Source organism: Sturnira hondurensis, unplaced genomic scaffold (genome assembly GCF_014824575.4).
Source record: "Sturnira hondurensis isolate 20B ecotype Veracruz unplaced genomic scaffold, ASM1482457v3 Scaffold0007406, whole genome shotgun sequence".
Classification (NCBI taxonomy): domain Eukaryota; kingdom Metazoa; phylum Chordata; class Mammalia; order Chiroptera; family Phyllostomidae; genus Sturnira; species Sturnira hondurensis.
In genome coordinates this window covers 5,983,318-6,004,831 of record NW_028080037.1, presented here as the reverse complement: position 1 = coordinate 6,004,831, position 21,514 = coordinate 5,983,318, and the positions used below count along the sequence as shown (strand labels likewise).

Below are 21,514 nucleotides of genomic sequence, written 5' to 3'. Positions count from 1 at the left end.
GGGAGGCGGGGTCTGAGTTTTCAGCATCTGCACAGGAGAGACAATTGACGTGATTTTCAAAGAGGAAAAGCCATACATCCATATTGTTTATGATTTTATTTCTTCTTTCTTTTTAAGTAAATCTGAGACAACCTAGGCTATGAGTACAGTTTCAATGCTTCAGTGAAGAGGAGGAAGTTATCTGAGCAGACGCCGTGACTGTGTGACAGGGTGTTGCACTTTCGGCTATTTCCTGGGAGTCAAGGCAAGTAGAAAAACCTAACAGATCACCAAATTCTCACTCTTGGCTGCCTGCAGCAGACAAGGTTTCCTTTGTGTGTATGTGGACTAGGTCAACTTGCCTCAACATTCCATCTAAATGCTAAATGGGACTCTAAGCAGGAGGTGCCAAGTGACAGTATGGGTGTTTCCAGGTGCATCACTCGCCTGAATTCCTTTCCTGGGAATTGGGCAGACCCAGGGACACAGCTCTGGACACTCTGCCCTGGAACTGTCCAGTGCGCACAGCTGAGGAGAGGGTACAGGGTAGAGGAGCGCAAGGAGACCCCCTCCCCCCTTCAAGAAGGAAGGCTCTCGAAGCCCAGTGGTCCTGACTCGGCTGGAGAGGGGCTTTCTAAGTCACGTGTACTATAACTCAGGGTAAGAGAGTGCGGGGTTAGCCTTCCGGGTACACACATGTATAGATGTGTGCCTGACATACTCTCCAATGTGACATGGAACTTGCTAAGCCACAACCTGGATACCTGCAGGCTCCGCCACAGTTCATGTCCTACCTCGGCTGAGCTCCCAAGTTCATTCTGGATGGGGCTGAGCTCTGAGGAAACAGAAGGGTCACAGGGACTTCCACCGGAGGAACCAGGACCAGGGTCACCTCAGAGACGGCTGGGCATGGCAGTATCTCACAGGGAGTCACAGTCTGGCAACCGCCCTTCAGGATCCAAGCTCCATTCCCAAGAGCCAGGGCTCCCCCCGCAAGGCTTAAGCCCAGACCTAGCCCCTCCCCATGTGAGGAGCAGGGATGCGGGGAAGAGGAGGGTGATGGTACCTTCTTACAGTCCTCACACACCACGCAGGCGGAGCCCAGCATCCCCAGCTGCTCTCCACACAGTATGCAGCGGTTCACCCCGTCCCCAGCCACGTTCTTCCTCATGTTCTCCAGACGGTCCACCAGGCGCCTGGAAGCAGAGACAGGGCACTCAGGGCCTGATGGGACCAGGGACCACCAGCATCTCCCACAGTAACAGGCTGGTGGTCTTAACCTTCTCAGCGCCATGCACTCTTAGGTATCTGATGGGGACTCTTGGACTCTCCTCAAGAAACGGGCACATGAAGTCTGATGCATTTTCAGAAAATCACAGAGCCCCTCCCAGACGCCCCAAAGCCCATCTATTTGACTGACTTCCAGTGGAGAATCTTATCTAGTTCTATTTCATGTCACTTCTTCTAAGAAACCGCCTCTGGGCCCCAGGTCTGTTTATCAACTTGTCTGCATGATGTCTCCCCTTGGACATCTTCACAGGTACCTGGAACCTGCACATCCGTCTGAACTCTCACCCAGGCTGCTCACTGCCCCCACCCCCAGCATCCATGTCCCCATTCTCAGAAAATGGCCCCACTGGCCACCAGCTTGCTCAAACCAGCATCCGGGGGCTTCCTTGAGCCCCTCCTCCCCGATATGCAAGGACCCTACCTGAACCTGCTCTGCCTACCTCCCTCACATTCCTGGAATCCATCTACGTCTCTCCATCTTCACCTCAACCAAGCCACTGCCGCCTCCGCTGGCTGACTGCAGTACCCGTTTCACAGTCAACCTGCCAACACCCCTGGCCACCACAACCTGTTCTCCCCACCACAGCCTGGGTCCTAGTCTAAAACGTGAATCTGACCATGACACTCCCACTCCACTTGGAAAGCTGTAGCGGCTGCCCATTCCACGAGGCCCTGTGACCGTATGTGGTCTGGCCCCAGGTGAAACGTCAAACCTCTTCTCCCTCCAGGCCTGGCTTTCAAGGCTGTAGTTCAGTGGTTTTCCCAGTGTCTTTATGGGGGGGGCATGCATCACCTGGGAGCTTCTTAGAAATGCAAATGACTGGGCCCCACCCCAGACCAGCAGAATCAGAGACTCTGAGAGTGGTGCCCAGCAATCTGTTTCCACAAGCTTTCCAGAGAGTATGGATGCAAGTTCAAGACTGAGAACCACTGCTGTGGTTACATGCAGCTTCTCCAAGTCCCAGTTTTATCTGCTGCAGCACTTTGCACATTCTGTTCCTTGTGCCTGGAATACAGGTCCCCTTTGTCCCCCCACATTTTAGTTCTCTCTCTCTCTCTCTCTCTCTCACACACACACACACACACACTCCTGCACATTTCCTGGCTAGATTCCCCTTACCCTTTGGATCCCAACTGAAACACCACTTTTTCTGACCTCCCACTTTACGTACCCCAACAGCAACCCTATACATCTTTGAAGCGCTTGTCACATAGGTAAGTAACTGTGCGATTCTCTGCATTAAGGAATTAGTTGGTCGTGAGTCCGCTTCTGGCGTCCCCTCTGGAGGATGAGCTCCCCTACGACGGGGACCTTGTCTGTCCCGTCCCTGCTGTGTCCCCAGGGCCAGTGCCTCCTGGTCCACCATGAGTGTCCCTACAGGGCAGGTGAGTCACTGAATGGGTGAGTGAGGGCAGCCTGCTTCCCAAGTCCGTTTCCAGCAATGGCAGGCTGGTCAGGTGACAGACCATCAGGTGACAGAGTGACTTAGACTTACATCGTGCTTACTATCCACCTGACAGCCGGCCCCAGGAAATAGGAAAGTAAGATGACTTTCCCCAGGTCATACAGCTAGGAAGTGGCGGAGCCGAAACCGGAACCCAAGTTTACATGCTTTGCACGAGCGCTTCTCAGACTTAACACGCGCACAGGGGCACATCTTGTTCAGATGCAGATTCTGAACCACCGGGTCTGGGTGGGGCCTGAGGTGCTGCGTTTCTAGAAACCTCCCACGTGACCGCACACGATGCCACTGGCCCCTGGCAGACTCTGAACAGCGAGGCTGCCTAAGCACCGCCCCCGAGTGACACCCCAGTTGGATCTCTGGTGGGTTCTGGGGCACATCCCACCTCCTGGAAGTCATCACCTTGCCCTTCCTTCAAGCAAGACTGTATCACTCCCATTCTAGCCACAGCCAGGGGACCCAAAGGGAGCTGGATGCTTCCCTTCCCTCTGCAGGCGGGGTCCCAGCTGTGGACACTGAGGGTGGGAGAAGCCCTGGGCTGGGCCTGGGGCATCACAGGCTCCAGAAGGTCCCCGCAGCCACCTGAGGCTGCTTTTCCCCACAGGCCCTCCTGGCTCCCACCATCCGCTCTAAGTGCCGGGGCTCACGGTGTTATAAATAGCAGGCTTTCCTTTGTGTTCCATTCAGCACAGAGCTGCTCTGCCGGAGGAGGAGCCAAAAGCAGCCCTTGGGCTCTGCAGGCTCCGCTGTGACCCAGATCAGAGAGAGCTGCCTTCCCTCTCCCCTTCGTCCTCCTCCCCCCACCACCCCGCCCCTGCCTTTTCCCTAGAAATCGTTTTTTTATAGGATAACGGGCGGTGGTGGCAGTAACCATGAGCAAGCCCCCACCCAGTCCAGGGGCTCAGACCGCCTGGGGTAACAGCAGCCGAGGTTTACTGAGCACTTACTATGTGATCAGCAGGCCCCCTGGATCTGATTAGTGAATCCTTGCAGCAGACTATAAGCTAAGGGCTATTCTTGTCCCCCTTTTCCAAAGGAGAAAACTGAGGCACAGAGAGGTTCGGTGATTTTACCCAAGTCACACAGCTGGGAGGTGGAGAGAACCGGGGTTCAGAGTCCGGCAGGCTGGCCCCGAGTCCCTGTTCGGAACTGCTCCGTGCGCTGCCAGGGTGCTCCACGGGGGCAGAGCCCTGGGGGCCCCCTGAGCACTGGCACCCCTACCTGGCTCCATTCCCTGCCCTCCTCACACCACGGCCCTCAGTCACTGGTAAAGTGCGGGTACCGTCACGCCCTCCGGGCCTGTCCTGCCCGCCTCCCACTCCCCTGAGGTCGGGACAAGACACCCAACAGCTGCCCCTCCTCTTGCTTCTCTAAAGCACCCTCAGCGTGGGGCCAAGAAATCTGCATGTTAGCTCTGGGTTTGGTCTCTCTGGATGCCTTTCGATGCCACAGAATTATAAAAAATATTACGAGACAAGGAGGTGAGCTACTGGAGGCAGGGGATGGTAATTACACGTACGGCGCCATTTTGCTCGTACACAGCCTTGTTCTCCTTTAGTTTCTCCTTCATCCACTGTCTCAGCCGGGAAATGGTTAGATTTGGTTCTTCTTTTCTCAGTGGGGGTCCCAAAGCACAGAAAGGGTGAGAGGGTTGCCTGGGGTCCCTCAGCCAGGGCTAGGCCCTAGTTCTCGAAGCCCTGGGGCCTCCTGCTTCAAGTCAGGCTTCGCCAGCAGAGCTCGGGGAGGTGGTACGGGCGACCGGATTTGAAATAGCAGTGTGCTGTGTCCTGTCTCCTCCTGGGAAACAAGGGCCCTGGAGTCACCCACCCCCTGCAAACCCACGTTCCAGCCTCTCTTCCAAAATGCCCGGCTCTCCCACCCTTTAATCCGAAATGCAGAAATGCCCCATTAACCCACATCCTACTGGGAGTGTCTGGTTGGCTTCCATCCGGGGCGGCAAATGGCACAGAAAAACAAGAGATTTCAGCTCATCATTCTACTGTCTCCCCCCAGGGACCCTTGTTTTGGGGGGATTCAGCACAGACCAGCATAGAGAGGAGACGTGGGGTGGGGGTGGGCAGACCCTTCTTCTCTGTTCGGAGACCGAGAGGAGCCAGGGATGTCCTGCAGCCCCTGATGGTGGGGGCCCAGCAGGGAGGCCCCACCAGCCGAAGAGCGGAAACCCGGACAGAAAGCTCTGCGGGGAGCTAAGTCAAAATTGTGTCAAGACCACGAGTCACAGACGGGTCTTTACCCTGGAGACAGGACAATTTGGTGTCTAAACCCCAGAATTCATGCTTGTTGTGTGGACGAGAAAACGGGCCACACGCTGAACCCGATGGGCTCCGGGGAGGCCCACGTGGTAGCCCTACAAACTCTGAGTCTTAAGGCACCACCTAGGAGGGCCTGAAATGAAAACTTCCCAACTAAAAGCAAGTCACAGGGGGAGTCATGTCCTAGGCCGCCACCTTCCTGGACAAAGGTCAACCTTGACCTTCCTGGAGCCTGTCAGTTGCTTCTGTGCATCTAAAGTAACATACCTTCCACACGTCTGAGTGACCCCCTTTCTCCAGGCCCCTCAGGGTGCCGTCTCCCACCACAGAGGAGAGCACAGGACCCCCCCAGTTCTACCTTGTCCCCCGCATGCCATCTCTATGTGCGGTAAGGGTTCATTGTTAACGGCCCTGCACCCACCCCCGGAAAAGAAGCATGCGTCTCCCCAGCTCACTTTTTATCCAGTCTCGGAGGTCTCCCCACCTTGCTTTCTCCCTCATCTGTCACCGGTGAGTTTCACGTAGCCCTCCTTACGCTTCCTCCTTTCATTCTAATGCATAAAACAAGCTGAGAAACTGCCCTTCTCTGGAGCGTTTTCTCAACCCGTTGAGACTTTACTTCCCAGCAGCTGCTGCCAGTTCCGCTCAGATCAACTCACCAAAGTTCTCTGCAGGTCTCAGTGTTCCTTTCATCGACAGTGGCTGCCAGTCTTGGCAGGAGAGCGCTGCATGCGCCATGGAAGATGCCCCCAGCCCTCGCGGCAGGTCAGTCGCCCACATTAGCAAGCAGTGCCCCCCACTCTTACCCTTCTTAGCCATGGGTCTGGCTAACCCGGGCCACCAGTGTTCCGGCATGCAGCCCCTCGGAGAGCCCGACATTTACGGCGTGCCTAGATCACCCGGGGAGAGCGCTCAGCATTCAGACAAGGGGTTCTACAGGGCGGGGGGTGGCCTGGGAATCTAGCTGTGAGGTGGCTTCCTCGGATGCTGGTGAGTCCCTGGCTGCACCCTGAGAAATGCCACAGGAAGGGAGGAAGCAGTGGGACACGTGGGAAGCTCTCCTTATGATAGTAAATGGGTTTAAAAACCCCCCGCCCTGGCTGGTGTAGCTCAGTGGATTGAGTGCGGGCCTGCAAACCACACGATCACGGTTCGATTCCCAGTCAGGGCACATGCCTGGGTTGAGTCCCAGCACAGGACTCACGAGAGGCAACCATACATTGATATTTCTCTCCTTCTCTTCCCCTCTAAAGATAAATAAATAAAATATTAAAAAAGAAAAAACCCAAAGCCCACGACGTAGAATTGTTTTCATGTGAGCTTGGGTTTGGAACACGTACATCTGAACATCTTTACGCCGTGCACCAAACTAAAAAGAATCAGAAAGAAAACACACCGAACTGTGCATGGCGATTATCGCGGGGGTGGGGTGGCTTGTGAGTAACTTCATTTTCTTCTTTATGTCCCCACCAGCCCCTCCTCCCCAAACACCCGATTAACTCTATTCCTCCTTCGCTTTCTACAATGACCACACATTTCCTGTCAGGAGAAGAGAACGGGGATTTCGAAGACAGAGAACGTGGAAGCCATGAGTTAAAAGGCCTGGTTTGATCCCTGCCTTTGATCCAGTCAGTGGCCTTGAAAAGCCTTTGTTCTCCGGGTCCCTTGTCTGGAATCGAACATTCGAGATTAGATGAGACACACCTGAAGTCAAGTCTCCTCCGTGGACGACATTCAGGGATTCTCAGATCTTGAGGCCGAAACCTCAGGGCAGCCCTTGTGTCTAGAAACAGAAGGACCCTCCACGAGGCAGAGAGGCCCAGCCTGCACTGGCAGGCTGGCTCTGTTTGCCTGTTTAATGTCTCCCTATTAAGTACCCAATTAGCTGGACACTGTAAGCGCCTGTCACTCTCTAGTTAATGTCTTTACATGCCCGATTAACTGTACGATTACTCCTTAAGCCTCGCATCCAAGGAACATCCATCACCACCAGCCTGTGTGCTGAAAGAAGGGGGCCTGTCGGTTACTCCGGACAGTCAGGAGGTACCTGCCCTTGCTCAGAAAGGGTACGTCCCTCCTCTGGGCAGCAACGAAGGACCCCTGAAGGCGGTGGGAGGGGGATTCGAGACTTGGTCTGACCTTGCCATCCGCGGGGATCTGGATGAGCTACTCGTCATTCGACACATACTTACGGAGCATTTGCCCTGTGCCAAGGAGACGGGGAGGACCCCACGGGGAGCACAACAGATGAGGTCCCGCCTCGGGGACCCGGGAGTCCAGTGAGGGACTCAGAAGTTATTGAAATAAGCACAGAGACCATCATAATCGCACTTGCGGTGTGTCCTCTGAGAGACGTGAGTCAGCGCCAGTGAGAATGCACAGGAGAGGGGCAGGAGAAGTCCGGATGGGGCCTCGCGGGGAGGGACCATGAGCCGAGGCCTGAAGAGGAGCCGCCCCGGTAATGAGGTGGCCGAGGGAGAGCACCAGGAGAAGAGTCCTTTGCACACTCTAAGTCTGTGTGCAAAGGACTTAAGAGACATTCCGCTTGGCTGGTGGGCTGGGTGGTCTCTCCGAGCAGTGTCCCGCGTCTCTGAGGGATGGGACAGCATCCAAGGGCTTCTGATAGAGGAGACTCCACTTCCCCTGCTTTGAGACAACACGGGGACATGGGACTGGAATCCTTGGGAGCAGTAGGGGTTTCAGACGAGGTAGCCGTTCCAGGTAGAAGGGGGCAGGCAGGTCCCTGGCTCCGTCTGCACGTGGGCTGGACCCGGTCTCCTGGAACTGCAGGTGCGTCTGTCTTCGAGCTTTGCTACTTCCCAGCTCTGTGACCTCAAGAAAGTCACTTGAGCTTTCTGAGCCTCCCCTTTTCAAATTAGGGAAAACACAGTCCTTACCCCTAGGACTGCTGCAAATATGAAATGAGGGCGTTTGGGAGAAGCCTAGAACATGGTAACGGCCCAATAAAGGGTTGCTGCTAATGCTTCCTTCTGGAAATGTGTGGCTTTTATAACTCCCTGTGCTCACATTTTTCCTGTGTAACCAGGGTGCTGCAGCCTGGCCATGAAATGTGTCTTCCTAAAGCTTTTAAAGGGGCTGCAGCAACAAAAAGTTAACGGGACCCCCCCTGGGCCTGTCTCTAAACACACACACGTGGGTAGCACATGTCCCTACATGTGAACACATATGTGCATGTGCATCGTCAGCACCAACACACAGGACACACTTTCCCAGGCACAGCTGTACACACTCCGGCCACGCAGGTGGTGGCCTTCCACAGATGAGGGGAGAAGCCACCTGCAGAGCTGCCAAACTAGCCTCGGGAATACTGAGGCCCCTGCCTTCGAGCTCTCGGACCAGCCCTGCTGCGGTGTCTCGTTGAATTGGGGACAGAAGGCTAAGGGATGTTCGGCTGCGCCAGGAAGTAGGCTTCATGCAGCACCTTGCCGAGCTCAGAAAGACACCGTGCCTGCCGAGGTGCGGTGGGTTTAGGTGTTGACTCCTGAATCGTGAGAGGCCAGGGTTCCACCACTGGGGGCCGAGGGAGGGCGGGAAGGCTGCCTTCAGAGCAGCAGCTAGCTGTGATTGCACACGATTCATAAAAATGCAGCAAATTGGGCGAGTGGATGCCATGTTGTCTGTCTGTCTGTCTCTCACAGACACACGCACACCATTAATTCCAGAATCATGATGCTTTTGCTCTCACCCTAATTGCCAAGTTGGGGATAGAACCCTTAACTTTATCCAATTCGGCATTTTCTGAAGTTAAGACTGGGCTGCCTGCTGCAAACAGGGCACAGAATTCAGACACAGGAGGCAGTTGTGGCCACTCTGACAGGGGCTGGCTGGAGACCCCAGTGCAGGGTCTCTCGGGAGCCTGTCCTGAAATGACTGAGCCGCTCTGTCACACACAGCCCTGCAGTGGGCGGGGGGGGGGGGGGGGGGGGGGGGNGGGGGGATGGGGGGGGCTGTCGGGCTGCATGCATTTCAGACTCATTCATTCTCACGGTTGTTTATTACCGTCAGCACCCGGGGAGCCACCGATCCCGATGTCTCCCCTTGATGGATTGGTGTCTAGGACTCCTGCCTGTGCCTCAGCACTTTGGGGAGGAGGGTAAGTCCAGATCAGAACTGGAGACAAGGGAGCTAATGTGGTCACTGACAGGCAAGGTGCTAGGTCGTTATAAACCCGGGAACGCTGAGAGTCACCAGACATGTGCACTGTTTTCCTACAAAAACAGTGGTCGCCTACAACCTGTGAGATCAGCCCTATTACTCACTCCCATTTACACAGGTGGGGACACCAGGGGACACCGAGGGGAAGTCACTTACCCGAGGGCCCCCAGCCACCAGTGGCCGAGACAAGTGGCTAGGTTTACCTCCCCAGAGGCTGTCAGTCTCTTCAGAGGAATGACGTTTTTTGCTTTATTTCGGTGCTTATGGCTGGGGCCCCTGCCGACCCCTCTCCCTGCCCTTCCCTGTTGTAGAAAGTGGTATAGAGAGTGTGGGGTACAGAGGCCCACAGGGCACGAGGGTGGCTACAAGTGGTCAGGAAGGAACTTTCCACACTGATGTGCGTGAGGCTGAATCAGCTGAGCTGAGTGAACACCTGAGACACCCTAAGTCCCTGAAGTCACTTGTCCATGGCCTTTCCTATCTGCACCCCAAAAAGCAACGGGATAAATTGGATGAGACAGATTCAAGTTCAAAGTCTGGTCTGGTCATGTAAAGGCCTCTGTGCCCTGGGGCAAGCATCATAACCTCAATGGGCTTCTGTCTTCTTATCTGTAGAGCAGAGACAATCTGGTCTGTGCTTTGGTGAGGACATTATGAGGGTTAAAGGAAACATAATGCAGCTGAAAGATCTGGGCAATGAATGGTTGCCTTTCCGTAGAAGAGCAGGATGAGACACCACTCTGGAGCCAGCCAGCCTGGGTTTGTGATTACTTACTAACTGTGTGACTCTGGGCAAGTTGCTGAACTTCTTGTGCCTCAGTTTCCTCATCAAGAAAATGGGACTAACAACATGGCCCATTGCACAGGGCTGTTGTGAGAATTACATAAATGAGTCTACACGAAGCTTCGTGCTTGTGCCAGCACGTGGTGCTTTAACAGTGAACTATTTAAAGTTGATAGGAGTGTACTAGTTATGAGAATGAACTAGCAACATTTCCCTAGAAGCTGAGAATGGCGGCAGGAAAATCCCCAAGCTTGCTTCTTCTCCCTTTTGTGGGCCACCCAACAAGGCCAGTGCGGTGGTCCCCGACAGAGGCTGACCACCCCCCCAGAGGGTACGTGGTGAGATCTGGAGACACTGTTAGTTATCACACCTGGGGGTGGGTTACGACAAGCATTTAGGGGATGAAGGCCAGGAACGCTGATCAAAATCCCTACAATGCACAGGACAGTCCCACCGCGAAGAATTACCTGTCCCCAAGTGTGAACGGTGCCAGGGTGAAGGAACTTACACAGCACACGGTCCGGCCTTGGTCATTTGGGTGGAGGATTCGCTTAACCTGTTCTCTCATTTATGGCGGTCACTGAACTAATTATGGAATGAAGGTTTCCATTTGCGTCTTGTACACGCAGAATCCATGAGTTACTAAGGCTGCGGACATTAGAGAGTATTGGGCCAAGCCCTGGGGAAATGAGGTGCTGCTCAGTAGTTTCAACTCTGGGGCTTCAGAGTCCCCCCAAACCCAGTGAAATCAATGACAATTTCTTATTTAAAATGCCCACAGACACACCTGGACCTCCTGAAACCTGTTCACAGATGGTCTAAGACTCAAGGTCAAAAGAATGGGGAGCAGTCTTCCTTTAGAAAGAGGGGAACGTGACTTGGCCAATTGCCGGATTTTCAAACTATAGGAAAGATGCCTACCTAATTAGACGGAACAAGTTCCAAGCACTGTTATTCCCTTCTCCCTCTGTCCACATTTTTGGGAAATTCTGCACCAAAAATACAGGAAACGATGGAACTGAGACCGAGAAGTGACAGGAATCCAACAGAGTCTGTCAACAACAGGTTGTGTCTCTCTGACTTCCTCCTCCATCACAGCATCTGGACGCCAAGGTCAATGACAAGTCCTAATTACTTTTTGGGGCCCATCTGTTTAGGGACGTTGATTTCAGATGGAAGCCACCGGGCTGCCTGTCCCTTCGAAGGCAGGCTATGTGAGCAAATGCCTTTGAGGGGTTCTGAGCAGAAAGAAATATGATAAGGATGCAGAGGGGTCCTACCACTGAGGGGAAATTAAAACCAGAACCCACAAAAACAAATTTTCCCAAGCAAATGTTCAATTCCAGCTTTACTATATCTAAAGGTCCTGCGACACCTCATTGGAGCGTGTTCAACTCACAAAAGCCCTTTCTACACTCAGGAGAAGCACTCAGTCAGCATCCATGCAGCCTGGTATCTCTGGCCGTGGCTGATTGGATGAGGGGTGGGCACTCAGGGTGAGCTGAACCAATTGGAGTTCCTTCCCTGAGAGTTTGGAATTAGGACCAAGAAGAGCCATAGCAACGGGGGAAATGTTGTGTGGCTACATTTTCTCCCACGTGGGATGAGAAGCAGACCTTTCATGAGGCTTGGATCGGATCCCCTGAGACAGCTCTGAATCCTGATGTTAAATTCCCCTTGTTGTATAATGTGACAGAGCTCCCCAAGATGACCGGGATTAACGCCTTCCTATGGATGTGTAAGTCTTTCTTCCACAAGCAGATGGGATCCATTTCCCCCCTCCAATAGAATATGGTGGAGTAATGCCCTACTGGTTTTAGACCAAGCTGTTAAGAATCCTGGCAATTACCACCTTTGTTTTCTTGGGATTCGGCCACCATGCAATGGACCTTGGGCCAGACTACTGAACAAGGAAAGAGAGGGACCACATAGACCACAGTGAGGCACAGACATGGGCACGAAGCTTTTCGGGACCTTCCAGCCCAGCCCAGCTGCCAGCCGAATGCAGCTGAGTCAGCAACCTCAGCCCGTGCCCCGTGGAGCAGAAAACCCGCCCAGCAGAGCCCCGCCTGAATTCTTAACTTAACAGAATCCCGGAAAGTAATATGCTGTTGTTGCTTTAAGTCACTCGATTCAGGATGCTTTGCTATGCAGCAACAGAAAACTGTAACCGCCTTGCTGGAATTAATTTCCGTTCTTGCAAGCCAAGTGTCCTAAGGAATGTGGAAAGCCTGCAGCTGCCAGGGAATGTAACAAACTCTGAGATCCTGCCTAGCACTTGAATAAGGAATGTGGGGGTGCAATGAGGCGGTTTAATGAATTTCCCTCCTGGCCATCGAGGCTCCCTCTGGGGAACAGAGCTGGATTGTGGGCTGAGTGGTGATCAAAGGTTTGGGCAGAAGCAGAGGCTTCAGGTAGAGAACTCGCTCTGACTGGCTGCCTTCTCCTGGGGCTCCCCGGGGGCGGGGTGGGGGGGCTGACTCTAGCAAAACTGCCCCAGAAACACAGCACCTCCTGGGAGGCCGCAGGGTGCGTCTCCCCCAGAACTCTCAGAGCCACAGGCACACGGAGCCCAAACAGGTTAACCAGGTCTGAAAGGAACAGGGCTAGCGTGGGAGGAGCTCCAGCTACTGGCTTCCCAAATGGCCCCTGCAAACCCGAGCTTTTAAGATTTCCATGTCCTGCAGTCTAGACATTTGGGGTCAGACCTACAGGATTTGTATGTTGACTCGGCGTGACCTTAGGCAAGCGACCTGACCCCGTGAACAACATGGGGATGATGCTAGCACTTGTTGTCAGGGGGGAGAAAAGCAATTAAGGAGCCAATCCATACGACGTTTCAGGGTCAGCATTTGGCACACAGGAGGGGCTCAGCAAGGGTACGCATCCTGATGATTATTTGTGATGTTCCTGAACGATGATTCCACGCCCCTCTACATCGCTTTCCCTCCGATAATAGGAGAGGGGACTCAGCAGCTCAGAGCTGGGTGTCTGGGACCAGAAGGGGGCACAGATACATCCCACATTTAACGTAGAGAGAAGGAGCTCCTTCACCCTGAGAGGGGCAGCCCACCACATGGCATGGGTCCTCCAGCCAACACCCCCCCCACACCCCCCCCGCCCCCGCTGTAGTCTGAGCAGACTCGGACTGACCGGCCTCACTGGACGGTGGAGACACTGAGGCTCCCATTGCTTATTCACTGAGAGCCTGAGGTTCTGAAGGGGGGGGGGGGCGATGGCACCTTGTTTTCAGCCTCGCCCCCTGTCTGATGTGTCGCTTTGCTGTTATGACTCCCCTCTGACCCTCTCCCAGGAAGCGTGGGAAGAGCTGGAACGAGGGTGGGTTCGAGCTCGTAAGACAAACAGGTTTGCCAGCAAGGCCTCCCTGTGGGGAGGGTGTGGGGCAACAGCTGCCTGTCCCCTGGGCTCTGGCAGAAAACACAGCCTCTCAGCAGAGGGACTCCTGCCACCAACGACTTGGCCCCAGCTTCCCTGGAAGCCTCTCCGATCGCCGTCAGCGGAAGGCACGGGCTGCTGCAATTCCAGGGCTTGCCAAATGGGAATCTTGGGGCATAATTCTAGAACGGAGGTCTGGGCCACTGTCAAAAAGTTGGCTTCTGCAGCAGATTCATTGTTGAATGATTGCCACCATTTATGGATTGAGCGGGTGCTCCGGGCCAGGCACCATGCTAGTCCTTTTGTATGTTAAGCACTCACTGAGAAGTATACGTTAATGCTATCCCCACATTGCAGATGAGGAAACTGAGGCACAGGGAGGCAAATGACTAACTTAAGGTCACACGGGGGGGAAGTGGTAGACCTGGAATTTGAACCCACGTCTTCCTGACTTTGGGGCCCCAGTGATGAGCCATCATGTCACCAGGTTCGTCGAGGGCAGTACCACAAGACATGGAGGACAAGGCAGGGAACCCATCTGCCCTGTTCTAGAATGTTCGAGCTAGAATCTTTTTAGCCCACAGAGACACCCACCCCTTAACTTTACCCCCAGAGTCAGACCAACCGCCGTGTTTATACAACATGGGCAGCATGGCTGATTGGATGACAGAGAGCGAGCACCTGACATATAAGCCAGCCAATCAGAGTGCCTTCCCCGGGAACTTGGACCCTGGGCTCCAACAACATTGCAAACTCTCCAGGCTCTCGGCCACAGGCGATGTAGAGAGAGATTAGGAGGCAGCACTGCCTGCCAGTTTCACACATTCACTCAACAAACATTTTACTGCACATCTACTATGTACAAGGCTCTGGGAACTCAGTGGTGAACAAAACAGGCAAAAATCTCTACCCCGGGGAACCTTATCATCTAACAGGGAGACATGAACAATTATCAAAGCAAACAGGTAAATATAAACTATGTTGGCTGGTGGTAGTGATACTCAGGAAAAAGGCTGAGAGAAGGTCTTGAATCTAAAAAGAGTTTATCTTTAAAACGTACATCCCTCTTTCCTGCAAGGCCTGTTGGTGGGTGAACACACGCACAAGCACACGTACACACACACTCACAGACATCCAGCCTGGACAGCTCCTCACTCCTGATCCTGATCTTAAAAAGCAAAATAAAAACTCAACCCTGTAAGCAGGCCCCTCAAAGACCTAGGCCTTCAGCGCCCTCACAGGGAGGCGGATGCAGGCTATGGGGGTCTTTGTCCTTGGTCAAAGGACAAAGGTCCTTGGTCAGCCGCATCTCTGCTCTCCCCAGTCTGCCCTGAGTTACCTGCAGAAGCTCAAATCTAAGGCACACACTTCCCGGCTGTCTGTGACATCACTACCCATCCAAGAGCCCGCTGAACCCCAAGCTGAGTGTGGGGGCGAGGGGATACATGGGCACCTCAGTGCCTAGATCTGCTACAAGCGGTTGGCAAAGGTGGCCCCTGGCACGAAGGCCGGGGGGGGGGGCTGGGGGAGGTGCCACCCCACCGCCTCCCTCTTCTTATTTCAGGGTCCAGTCTCAGAGGACCAGTTGGTGACCTCCTGGCAGGCAGAGCTCCTAGCCATGCCAAGCGCTCCCCAGACCCTTCCTCTCCTGTTCTCTGCCACCGCCCCCCACCCCTTTCTCTGAGGATCACCCACATTCCCCCACCCCACCCCTTCTCAAGCCCACCCCGGTACCACTTCTCCTCTCTCTAGCACTGTCCCTGCTCACGGATTTGGTCACTCTGTCACAATCATCACACGTCCTTCTTATGGCCTTGCTTCTCTCCCATACATATTTTTTAAATCCCTGCCCTCTGAACCCTAATTTTTCCTTCTTCCTACCACTTATTAAACACAAAATATTACCAGGGCCAGGCCAATGATTTATATTTAAATCATTTTACTTTTTCCAGACAGCATCCCTGTGCATAATTCCTGGTATTCTCCCCATTCCACCAGTGAGCGAACTGAGGCCCAGAGAAGTGAGTGACGTGCCCGGGACCCATGGTGGGTGGGTGGGAAGTGGGATGGAGCCGGGGGCTTGAGCCCAGACCCGCCAGGGGAACTGCGGCCACCTCGCTGTCACACTGGCCTCCCTTTCTGGACTGGTTTCTCCGGGTCTCTCAAATAATTCCTGTGAGGTGGGCCCTCCCTCAAACGTCCAGTCTCTCATTCTCTCTCCCTCGCCTCCTCACCTCGCCTCTACGTGGCCAATGTCTCTGGACCATATTTCTATGAGGCTGAAGTTGGCTCACACGCCGGCACCTCCAACCTCTGATGACAATCTCCTTCTCCCCACCAGGAGACCACCAACTCACCCTCTCTAACTCACCCAGATGAGAAACGCCCTTCCCAGCTAGTCCCCACCCCGCCCCCGCCCTCTCCTCTAGCCTCATCTAGCCTCGTCTCTCCCCTTCCAGCTCTCTAACATTATGTGACAGGGATTCCAGTTCTGCCTGGGTGGGTGGCCGCACGGGTCACAGACAGCCAGCTGCAGGGCAGCCCCGCCCACCTCAGCACCTGCCCTGAGCGTTGAGCAGCGAGCATCATGACCTCCTGGCCCCCCCTGCCGCGAGACTCTCCAAAGAAGTGTCAGGACTCACCCGATCCGCTCCTGCTCCATTGCTTCCATTTTCTCAGCCCGAGCGATCACCCTGTTGATAATTTCCTTCTCCTCATCCGTCAGCTCTTCCTGCTTCCTCTGTCTGTCAGGCTGCCCGCTGGGGTGGACGGACCAGCCCGTCTGGAGCCTGGAAGATAATGTGGGAAGGCGTGAGGATGGACAGGAAGCCCGGGAGGCAGTGTAAGCTTATGAGTAAGCACCAGGCCCTGGAGTTGGGTAGACCCCAGTACTGGGGACTCTGAACTGGGAGTTCGCTGGGAGACTCTGGGCCAAAGAATGGTCTCTCCCGAGCCTCAGTGTGCTCATCAGTACAACAGGCTTATTTTTATTATGTGCTTAGCACACAGCAGACACTCCGTCATCGGCATTTGAAGGAAGCTCATGGTAGCCTGGAGGATGATGGCGCTCTCAGAGAAAGATTCCAGGATAAGGAGTATGATATGACCCCCTCTGCACACTTCTACGGCTGGAGCGGAACAGATTCTGGGAGGGCGGGCTGCAGCCCTGGGCTCCAGGGGGTCCCCAGCCCTTGCCTGGCACAAAGGTGTTTGGCTTGAGCCACAGATTTTTTTAAAACCTAAATTTAAACTAGTTACCAACTAGGTTTATACAAACCCCTTGATTTCACAGAAACATCCACATCCCGAGCCTCAAAAGTTCCTGTAGCTTTTTGAGTTTCATCCTGTGTTCTTCTTGGCTTTTCTTTTCTTTCCTTTTTTTAAAGCAAACACGGACGTAGCACCTATGGGGTACCCACGTTGCCACATTTGACCCCGACACCATCCCTACTGCACGCCTGCATGACCTCATTTAACCCTCACGACATCCCTACAAGGCAAGGATGGTTGCCGCCCATTTACTGGAGAGGAGACTCAGATATGGAGAAATCAGACCACTTGCCCAAGGTTACATGGCCAAGGAAGTGGCAGAGGTGGGCTTTGAACCTGGGCAGCCCGCACACTTAACCTCCACAGTAGAGAGAGGTTGAGCGCCTGCCTGCGTAGCCCCAGTAACGATGTGGAGAATCAGAGGCTGCTGGGTAGAGGGGCTGCGGTCTCTGGCAAATTCTGATCACCTCCACTAACAACATGGTCCACGCCCCAAGGTGCTGAGGCGCGTCGCCCGTGTGGAATGCAGGGTTAAACACCACTAGAAATTCTGGTCCCTGTCAGGGGAAAAAAGAACAGTAACTCGGAAGCCTTCCGAGCCGGCACCCCATCAGCTGCCAGCCTCTATTACTTCCACTGCTCTCCTCTCGCCAGCAGGCACGAAATTGCCTTTTGACACTCAACGTTGGACACTGAAAGGCCCACCTTCCCCGCCACATCCTTTGCAATCCTCCCCTCTTAGTCGGTTTGTACTGATGAGAAGGAAGAGTTTGAAGGCAAAGGGAAGCAGGTGTCCAGGTAAGTCTTCCTGGGAGACCCCGGAGCCAGGGCCTCCGGGGGTGAACGCGGGCTGAGCATGCTCACACCGTCACTCCCGGCCTTCCCATGGCTTCTCGCGGACACCAAATGAAACTCAGAACTGTGCAGAGGTCGCCCAGCGCAGCGAATGTGCTAAATGCCACTGAACTGTGTGCTATAAAATGGTCAGTTTTACATTCTGTGAATTTTACATTAATGGAAGTCAAGGTCAGTCTTCTTGCCTATCTGTGAAGTCCCACCTCGTCTGACTTTGACCTGCTCCATCCGCATCACCCCCTCTCTACACTCTAGCCTCATTGGTCTCCCTGTTCCATCTTGAACACCAAAACCCTGCCTCTGCCTCAGGGCCTTTGCATTTGCTGCCTGCTTTCCGAGAATACTTAGCTGCCCAGACTGCTCTGCAGATGGCACCTTCTCATCGTTCAAATCGTGGTTCAAATGCCACCTCCTCAGGGGGGCCTTCTATGGTCCCCCATGGACCCAGTTCACTTTCTTCACTGCGCTCATCACTAATTCAAATTATCTTTAAAAAAAAATTGTGTTGTAGCCATGGCTGGTGTGGTTCAGTGGACTGAGTGCCAACCTGCGAACCAAAGGGTCACCAGTTCGATTCCCAGTCAGGCCACATGCCTGGGTTGCAGGCCTGGTCCCCAGTGGGGGATGTTTCTCTCCTTCTCTTCTCCCTCCCTTCCCTTCTATCTAACAATAAATAAATAAAAATCTTTTAAAAATGATGTTGTAAAAAGGAGGAGGAGGAAGAGGAGGGAATCTTTGCCAAAACGATGGGTTTACAGTGATTCCCATTCAGGTTTTATTTTCTATATGCTCCTTCTCTATTTTGATTAATAAAACAAAAATTCCTTTTTGCTTGAAAAAAAAAATGGAATGGTTTACCTGTTTATTGCCTCCTCTCTCCTCCCCACCAACCAGAATGAGCCTCCAGAATCGTGGGGCCTTATCCAAGTCACTGCTGTGCTATGTCCTTTGGGATGGCACCGGACAGTAAGGAGGCACGGAATGCTTCTGAACAGAAGGGGTGTTAAATGTCTAACGATAAGTGAGACCCACGAGGTGACCTAAGCAATGGAGGCGACTCAGTTTAGGGACGAGAGGAGTGCCCCAAGGAGGTGACAGCTGCACTGAGACCCTGATGGGGATTCGCAGTGACACTGGCGAAGCGTCCGCATGGAAGCCTCATTTGCACCTGCCAGGACCCCGGCATGGGCCCTAGAAACAGTCCTGGGAGCAGAAACGTGCAGGAGCAAGATGTTTTTGTCTTCTTTATCTTGAAGGGCGCCTCCCTCTAATTATGTACACTTTAGGAGCCACAGAGCTATGGCTGGTCCCTCTGAGGCCCCAAAGGTAAATAAGCTGGAGTTGGTGGGTGGAGTCAGAGACCAGAAGTGTCAGAGAGGTGGTCTTTACAAAGGCCCGGAGTGGAGAAAGTGGGCAGCGTTTCCGTGGAGGTGAAGAATGGTCAGTGTGGAAACCAGCCCCCAAGAGGGTCCCCCAGGAGACCTGCCCCCTGGTGGTCACACCCAAAGCACACAGAGGGACACGAGATGGCTTTCAAACCAAAGCCTTGGCTCTCAAGGTTGACCCTGGGCTTCTCTGGGCTTCCCCTGGGCTGGGGGGCACTGCCAGCATGGGCGCCTCCGGAATGCTCCTGGGACAAGAGGGCTCCTCGTTAAACAAGCCTCTGGGCCCAGGATTCCAGCCTCATATCCCTAAGATCAGAATCCAGTGTTGCAATCTCATTCAAGACCAAGGCTGTCCAGCAAAGTGTTGCTTCCTGGGACAAGTTGCTCAGAATAGCATCTCCAATCTAGAGAATACCCAGAGGGCCCACTGTGCACCAGCCTTGACCTGGCAGCATTCAAGGTTGGAAATCTGGATTCGTTGTTTGTTAGCAGCGTCTACCGGGGCTCTGCACCACTCTGAACGGCAGCTTCTGGATCTGGTGGGAACGCTTTCATGTCTGCTTCCTGCTGGGACCCTCGGAGGCTGCGTGAGGAGGGACCCCGGGCTTGCTGGCTGAGACAAGGGGAGGACCAAGGGGGCCGGCCTGTCTCCACTCTTACATATTTAGGACGAGGTTTCTGGAGAAATACGAAAGGGCACCTACCTCCTACTCCCCCAAATTGCCTAAGTCACAGTTTCTAGACTTTTCTCTGAGGGCTGCAGGGGAGGGGGCCATGGAGGGGCAGAGTGGGCAGGGAACCACCAGGTCCTCCACCCTCATGTCAGCCAGATGGCAATGCTGCGTCCCCAGCACTAACAAAGCAAGGATTCCAGTAAAGAAAACTAAAAGAAAAAATGTACAGACTTACTAAAAGCATGAAATACGGGTTATTGTCTGGATGACCTCTATACTTCTAAGTATCCATGCCCTTTGCCATTCGAATTTTAAATGGCCCTCACCAAAGAGCTGGAATCTATTTCCCTGCCCCCTGAAACCTGCCTGGGCTTATGACTTGTTTTGGTCAGTAAAATGCAACCGCGTGATGTTACGCCGTCCCCGAAGCTAAGCCTGACACAGCCCTGTATGAACCCGCTTACTCTCTTACACCTCTGCCGTGACGTGACAACAGGCCCAGGACAGAAGGTTGGAGGATGACAGACGAGTGGAGCAGAACCGCGTCATTCCAGCCACGGCCATCCCAGATCAGCCCGCCCTGCGACCCGTGAGTGCATCCAGCCAAGATCGGCAGAGCCCCCAGCTGAGCCTGGATTCCTGGGAACAAGCCATTGTTCTACGCCACTGAGTTTTATGATGGTTTGTTACACAGTAACAGCCAGATTATGCAGCACCCACTAGGACAACAACAAGCAAAGGTGAAGAGGGTTAGGCTCCCTACATTTATTTTACAGCGTGGTACCATTTTAAACTACAGCTGCGCAAAGTTCACCACGATGTGTCTACCATTTTCAGCTGCCAAAAGTATCCAGCTCCTCTTACCTGTCTCATCTATTTAGCTTCAGAATAAAATAATTATTGGAAGAAAGCATTTCACGTCTAATGAAAGTCTAAAGATCACTGCAACCGATCTGCTCATTTTCCAGAGGACTGCCTGTCAGAGGAGGGAAGGGAACGATGGAGAAACATATGTGGAGTGTGGTCAGAGGCTCAAGAAACCAGCATCCTCGGCGTGCACGGTCGCTACCTGCGTGTACCAGCGCAGGTGCATCTAGAGAGGATCAGAGGAAGCCTCCCACCAAAACCAGCACCTGTGACCCCCGCCCCTCCCTGACGCAAAGGGAATTAGTCCTGGCTCCAGGTGGAGGCGCCTCACAGATGTTTCTCTCTAAAATACGGCCCAGGGCAGACCCCCACCCCCTTCTGCTGCCCACCTTAACTCTGCAGGTCGTGCACACAACAGTCATGTAATGAATATCCGCCAGATGTCTCTTTTAATAAATTATAACTCCCCAAAGCAGGGCAATGATGGAGGTGCTGCCAGGGCGCCAAGGCTCCGAAGCGTTACACAGCGGCGCTAGGTGGAAAATTAATCCTTTTTCTCTCCTTTCTTCTCCTTATCCGCTCCCTTCCCCCAGGACGCCGGCCTCCGCAGGTGCCAGCAGGAAGCCGCATTACAGCTCAGTGACTGAGATTTTAATGAATCCTCAAGGAAAGAGGGGCAGCCGCCCCACAAAATGTTTGAGACATGCCCTGCTGGAGGAAAGGCCCTTCCGGGTGAAATGTACCCTGACCAGAGTAAAGGGGGTGCAGAGGGAGGCCATGGTCCCCCCAGCCCCTTCGGAATGCTAAGGGAATCGAGGGTTCCTGCTAATCTGTTAAGCCAGGCCGAGTTTCCTTCTGTTCTTCTAAAACTCCACGCTCCCTCTCATATCTGAACTTGGCACACGCTGTTCCCCTGCCTGGAACCCCTCTGGCTTGTCTTCGTCTTGCTCTACCTTCACTTGGTCTCATCTTACATTTCACATCCCCCATCACGACCCCCAAGTCTGGGCTAGGTGTCCCCGACCTGCACTTTCTCGGCCCGCTGTGACTCTATCAGAGCTCCTAGCACGCTGGAGTATGTTTGTTGCCCATTGGCTGTTTA

At 53.8% G+C, this 21,514-nt stretch overlaps 1 protein-coding gene across 3 annotated transcripts in view; it reads right to left on the bottom strand.

The window, feature by feature from the left end:
* Positions 1 to 21,514, bottom strand: part of RPH3A (rabphilin 3A) — a 97,233-nt gene that overhangs the window by 23,886 nt on the left and 51,833 nt on the right. For all 3 annotated transcript variants that reach the window (XM_037052142.1, XM_037052144.1, XM_037052143.1), the window contains exons 5-6: positions 16,004 to 16,150; positions 1,046 to 1,175 (exon numbers count right to left, since the gene is read on the bottom strand). In XM_037052142.1, the coding sequence (XP_036908037.1) occupies positions 1,046 to 1,175; positions 16,004 to 16,150 (277 nt within the window). The remainder of the gene's footprint in view (positions 1 to 1,045; positions 1,176 to 16,003; positions 16,151 to 21,514) is intronic.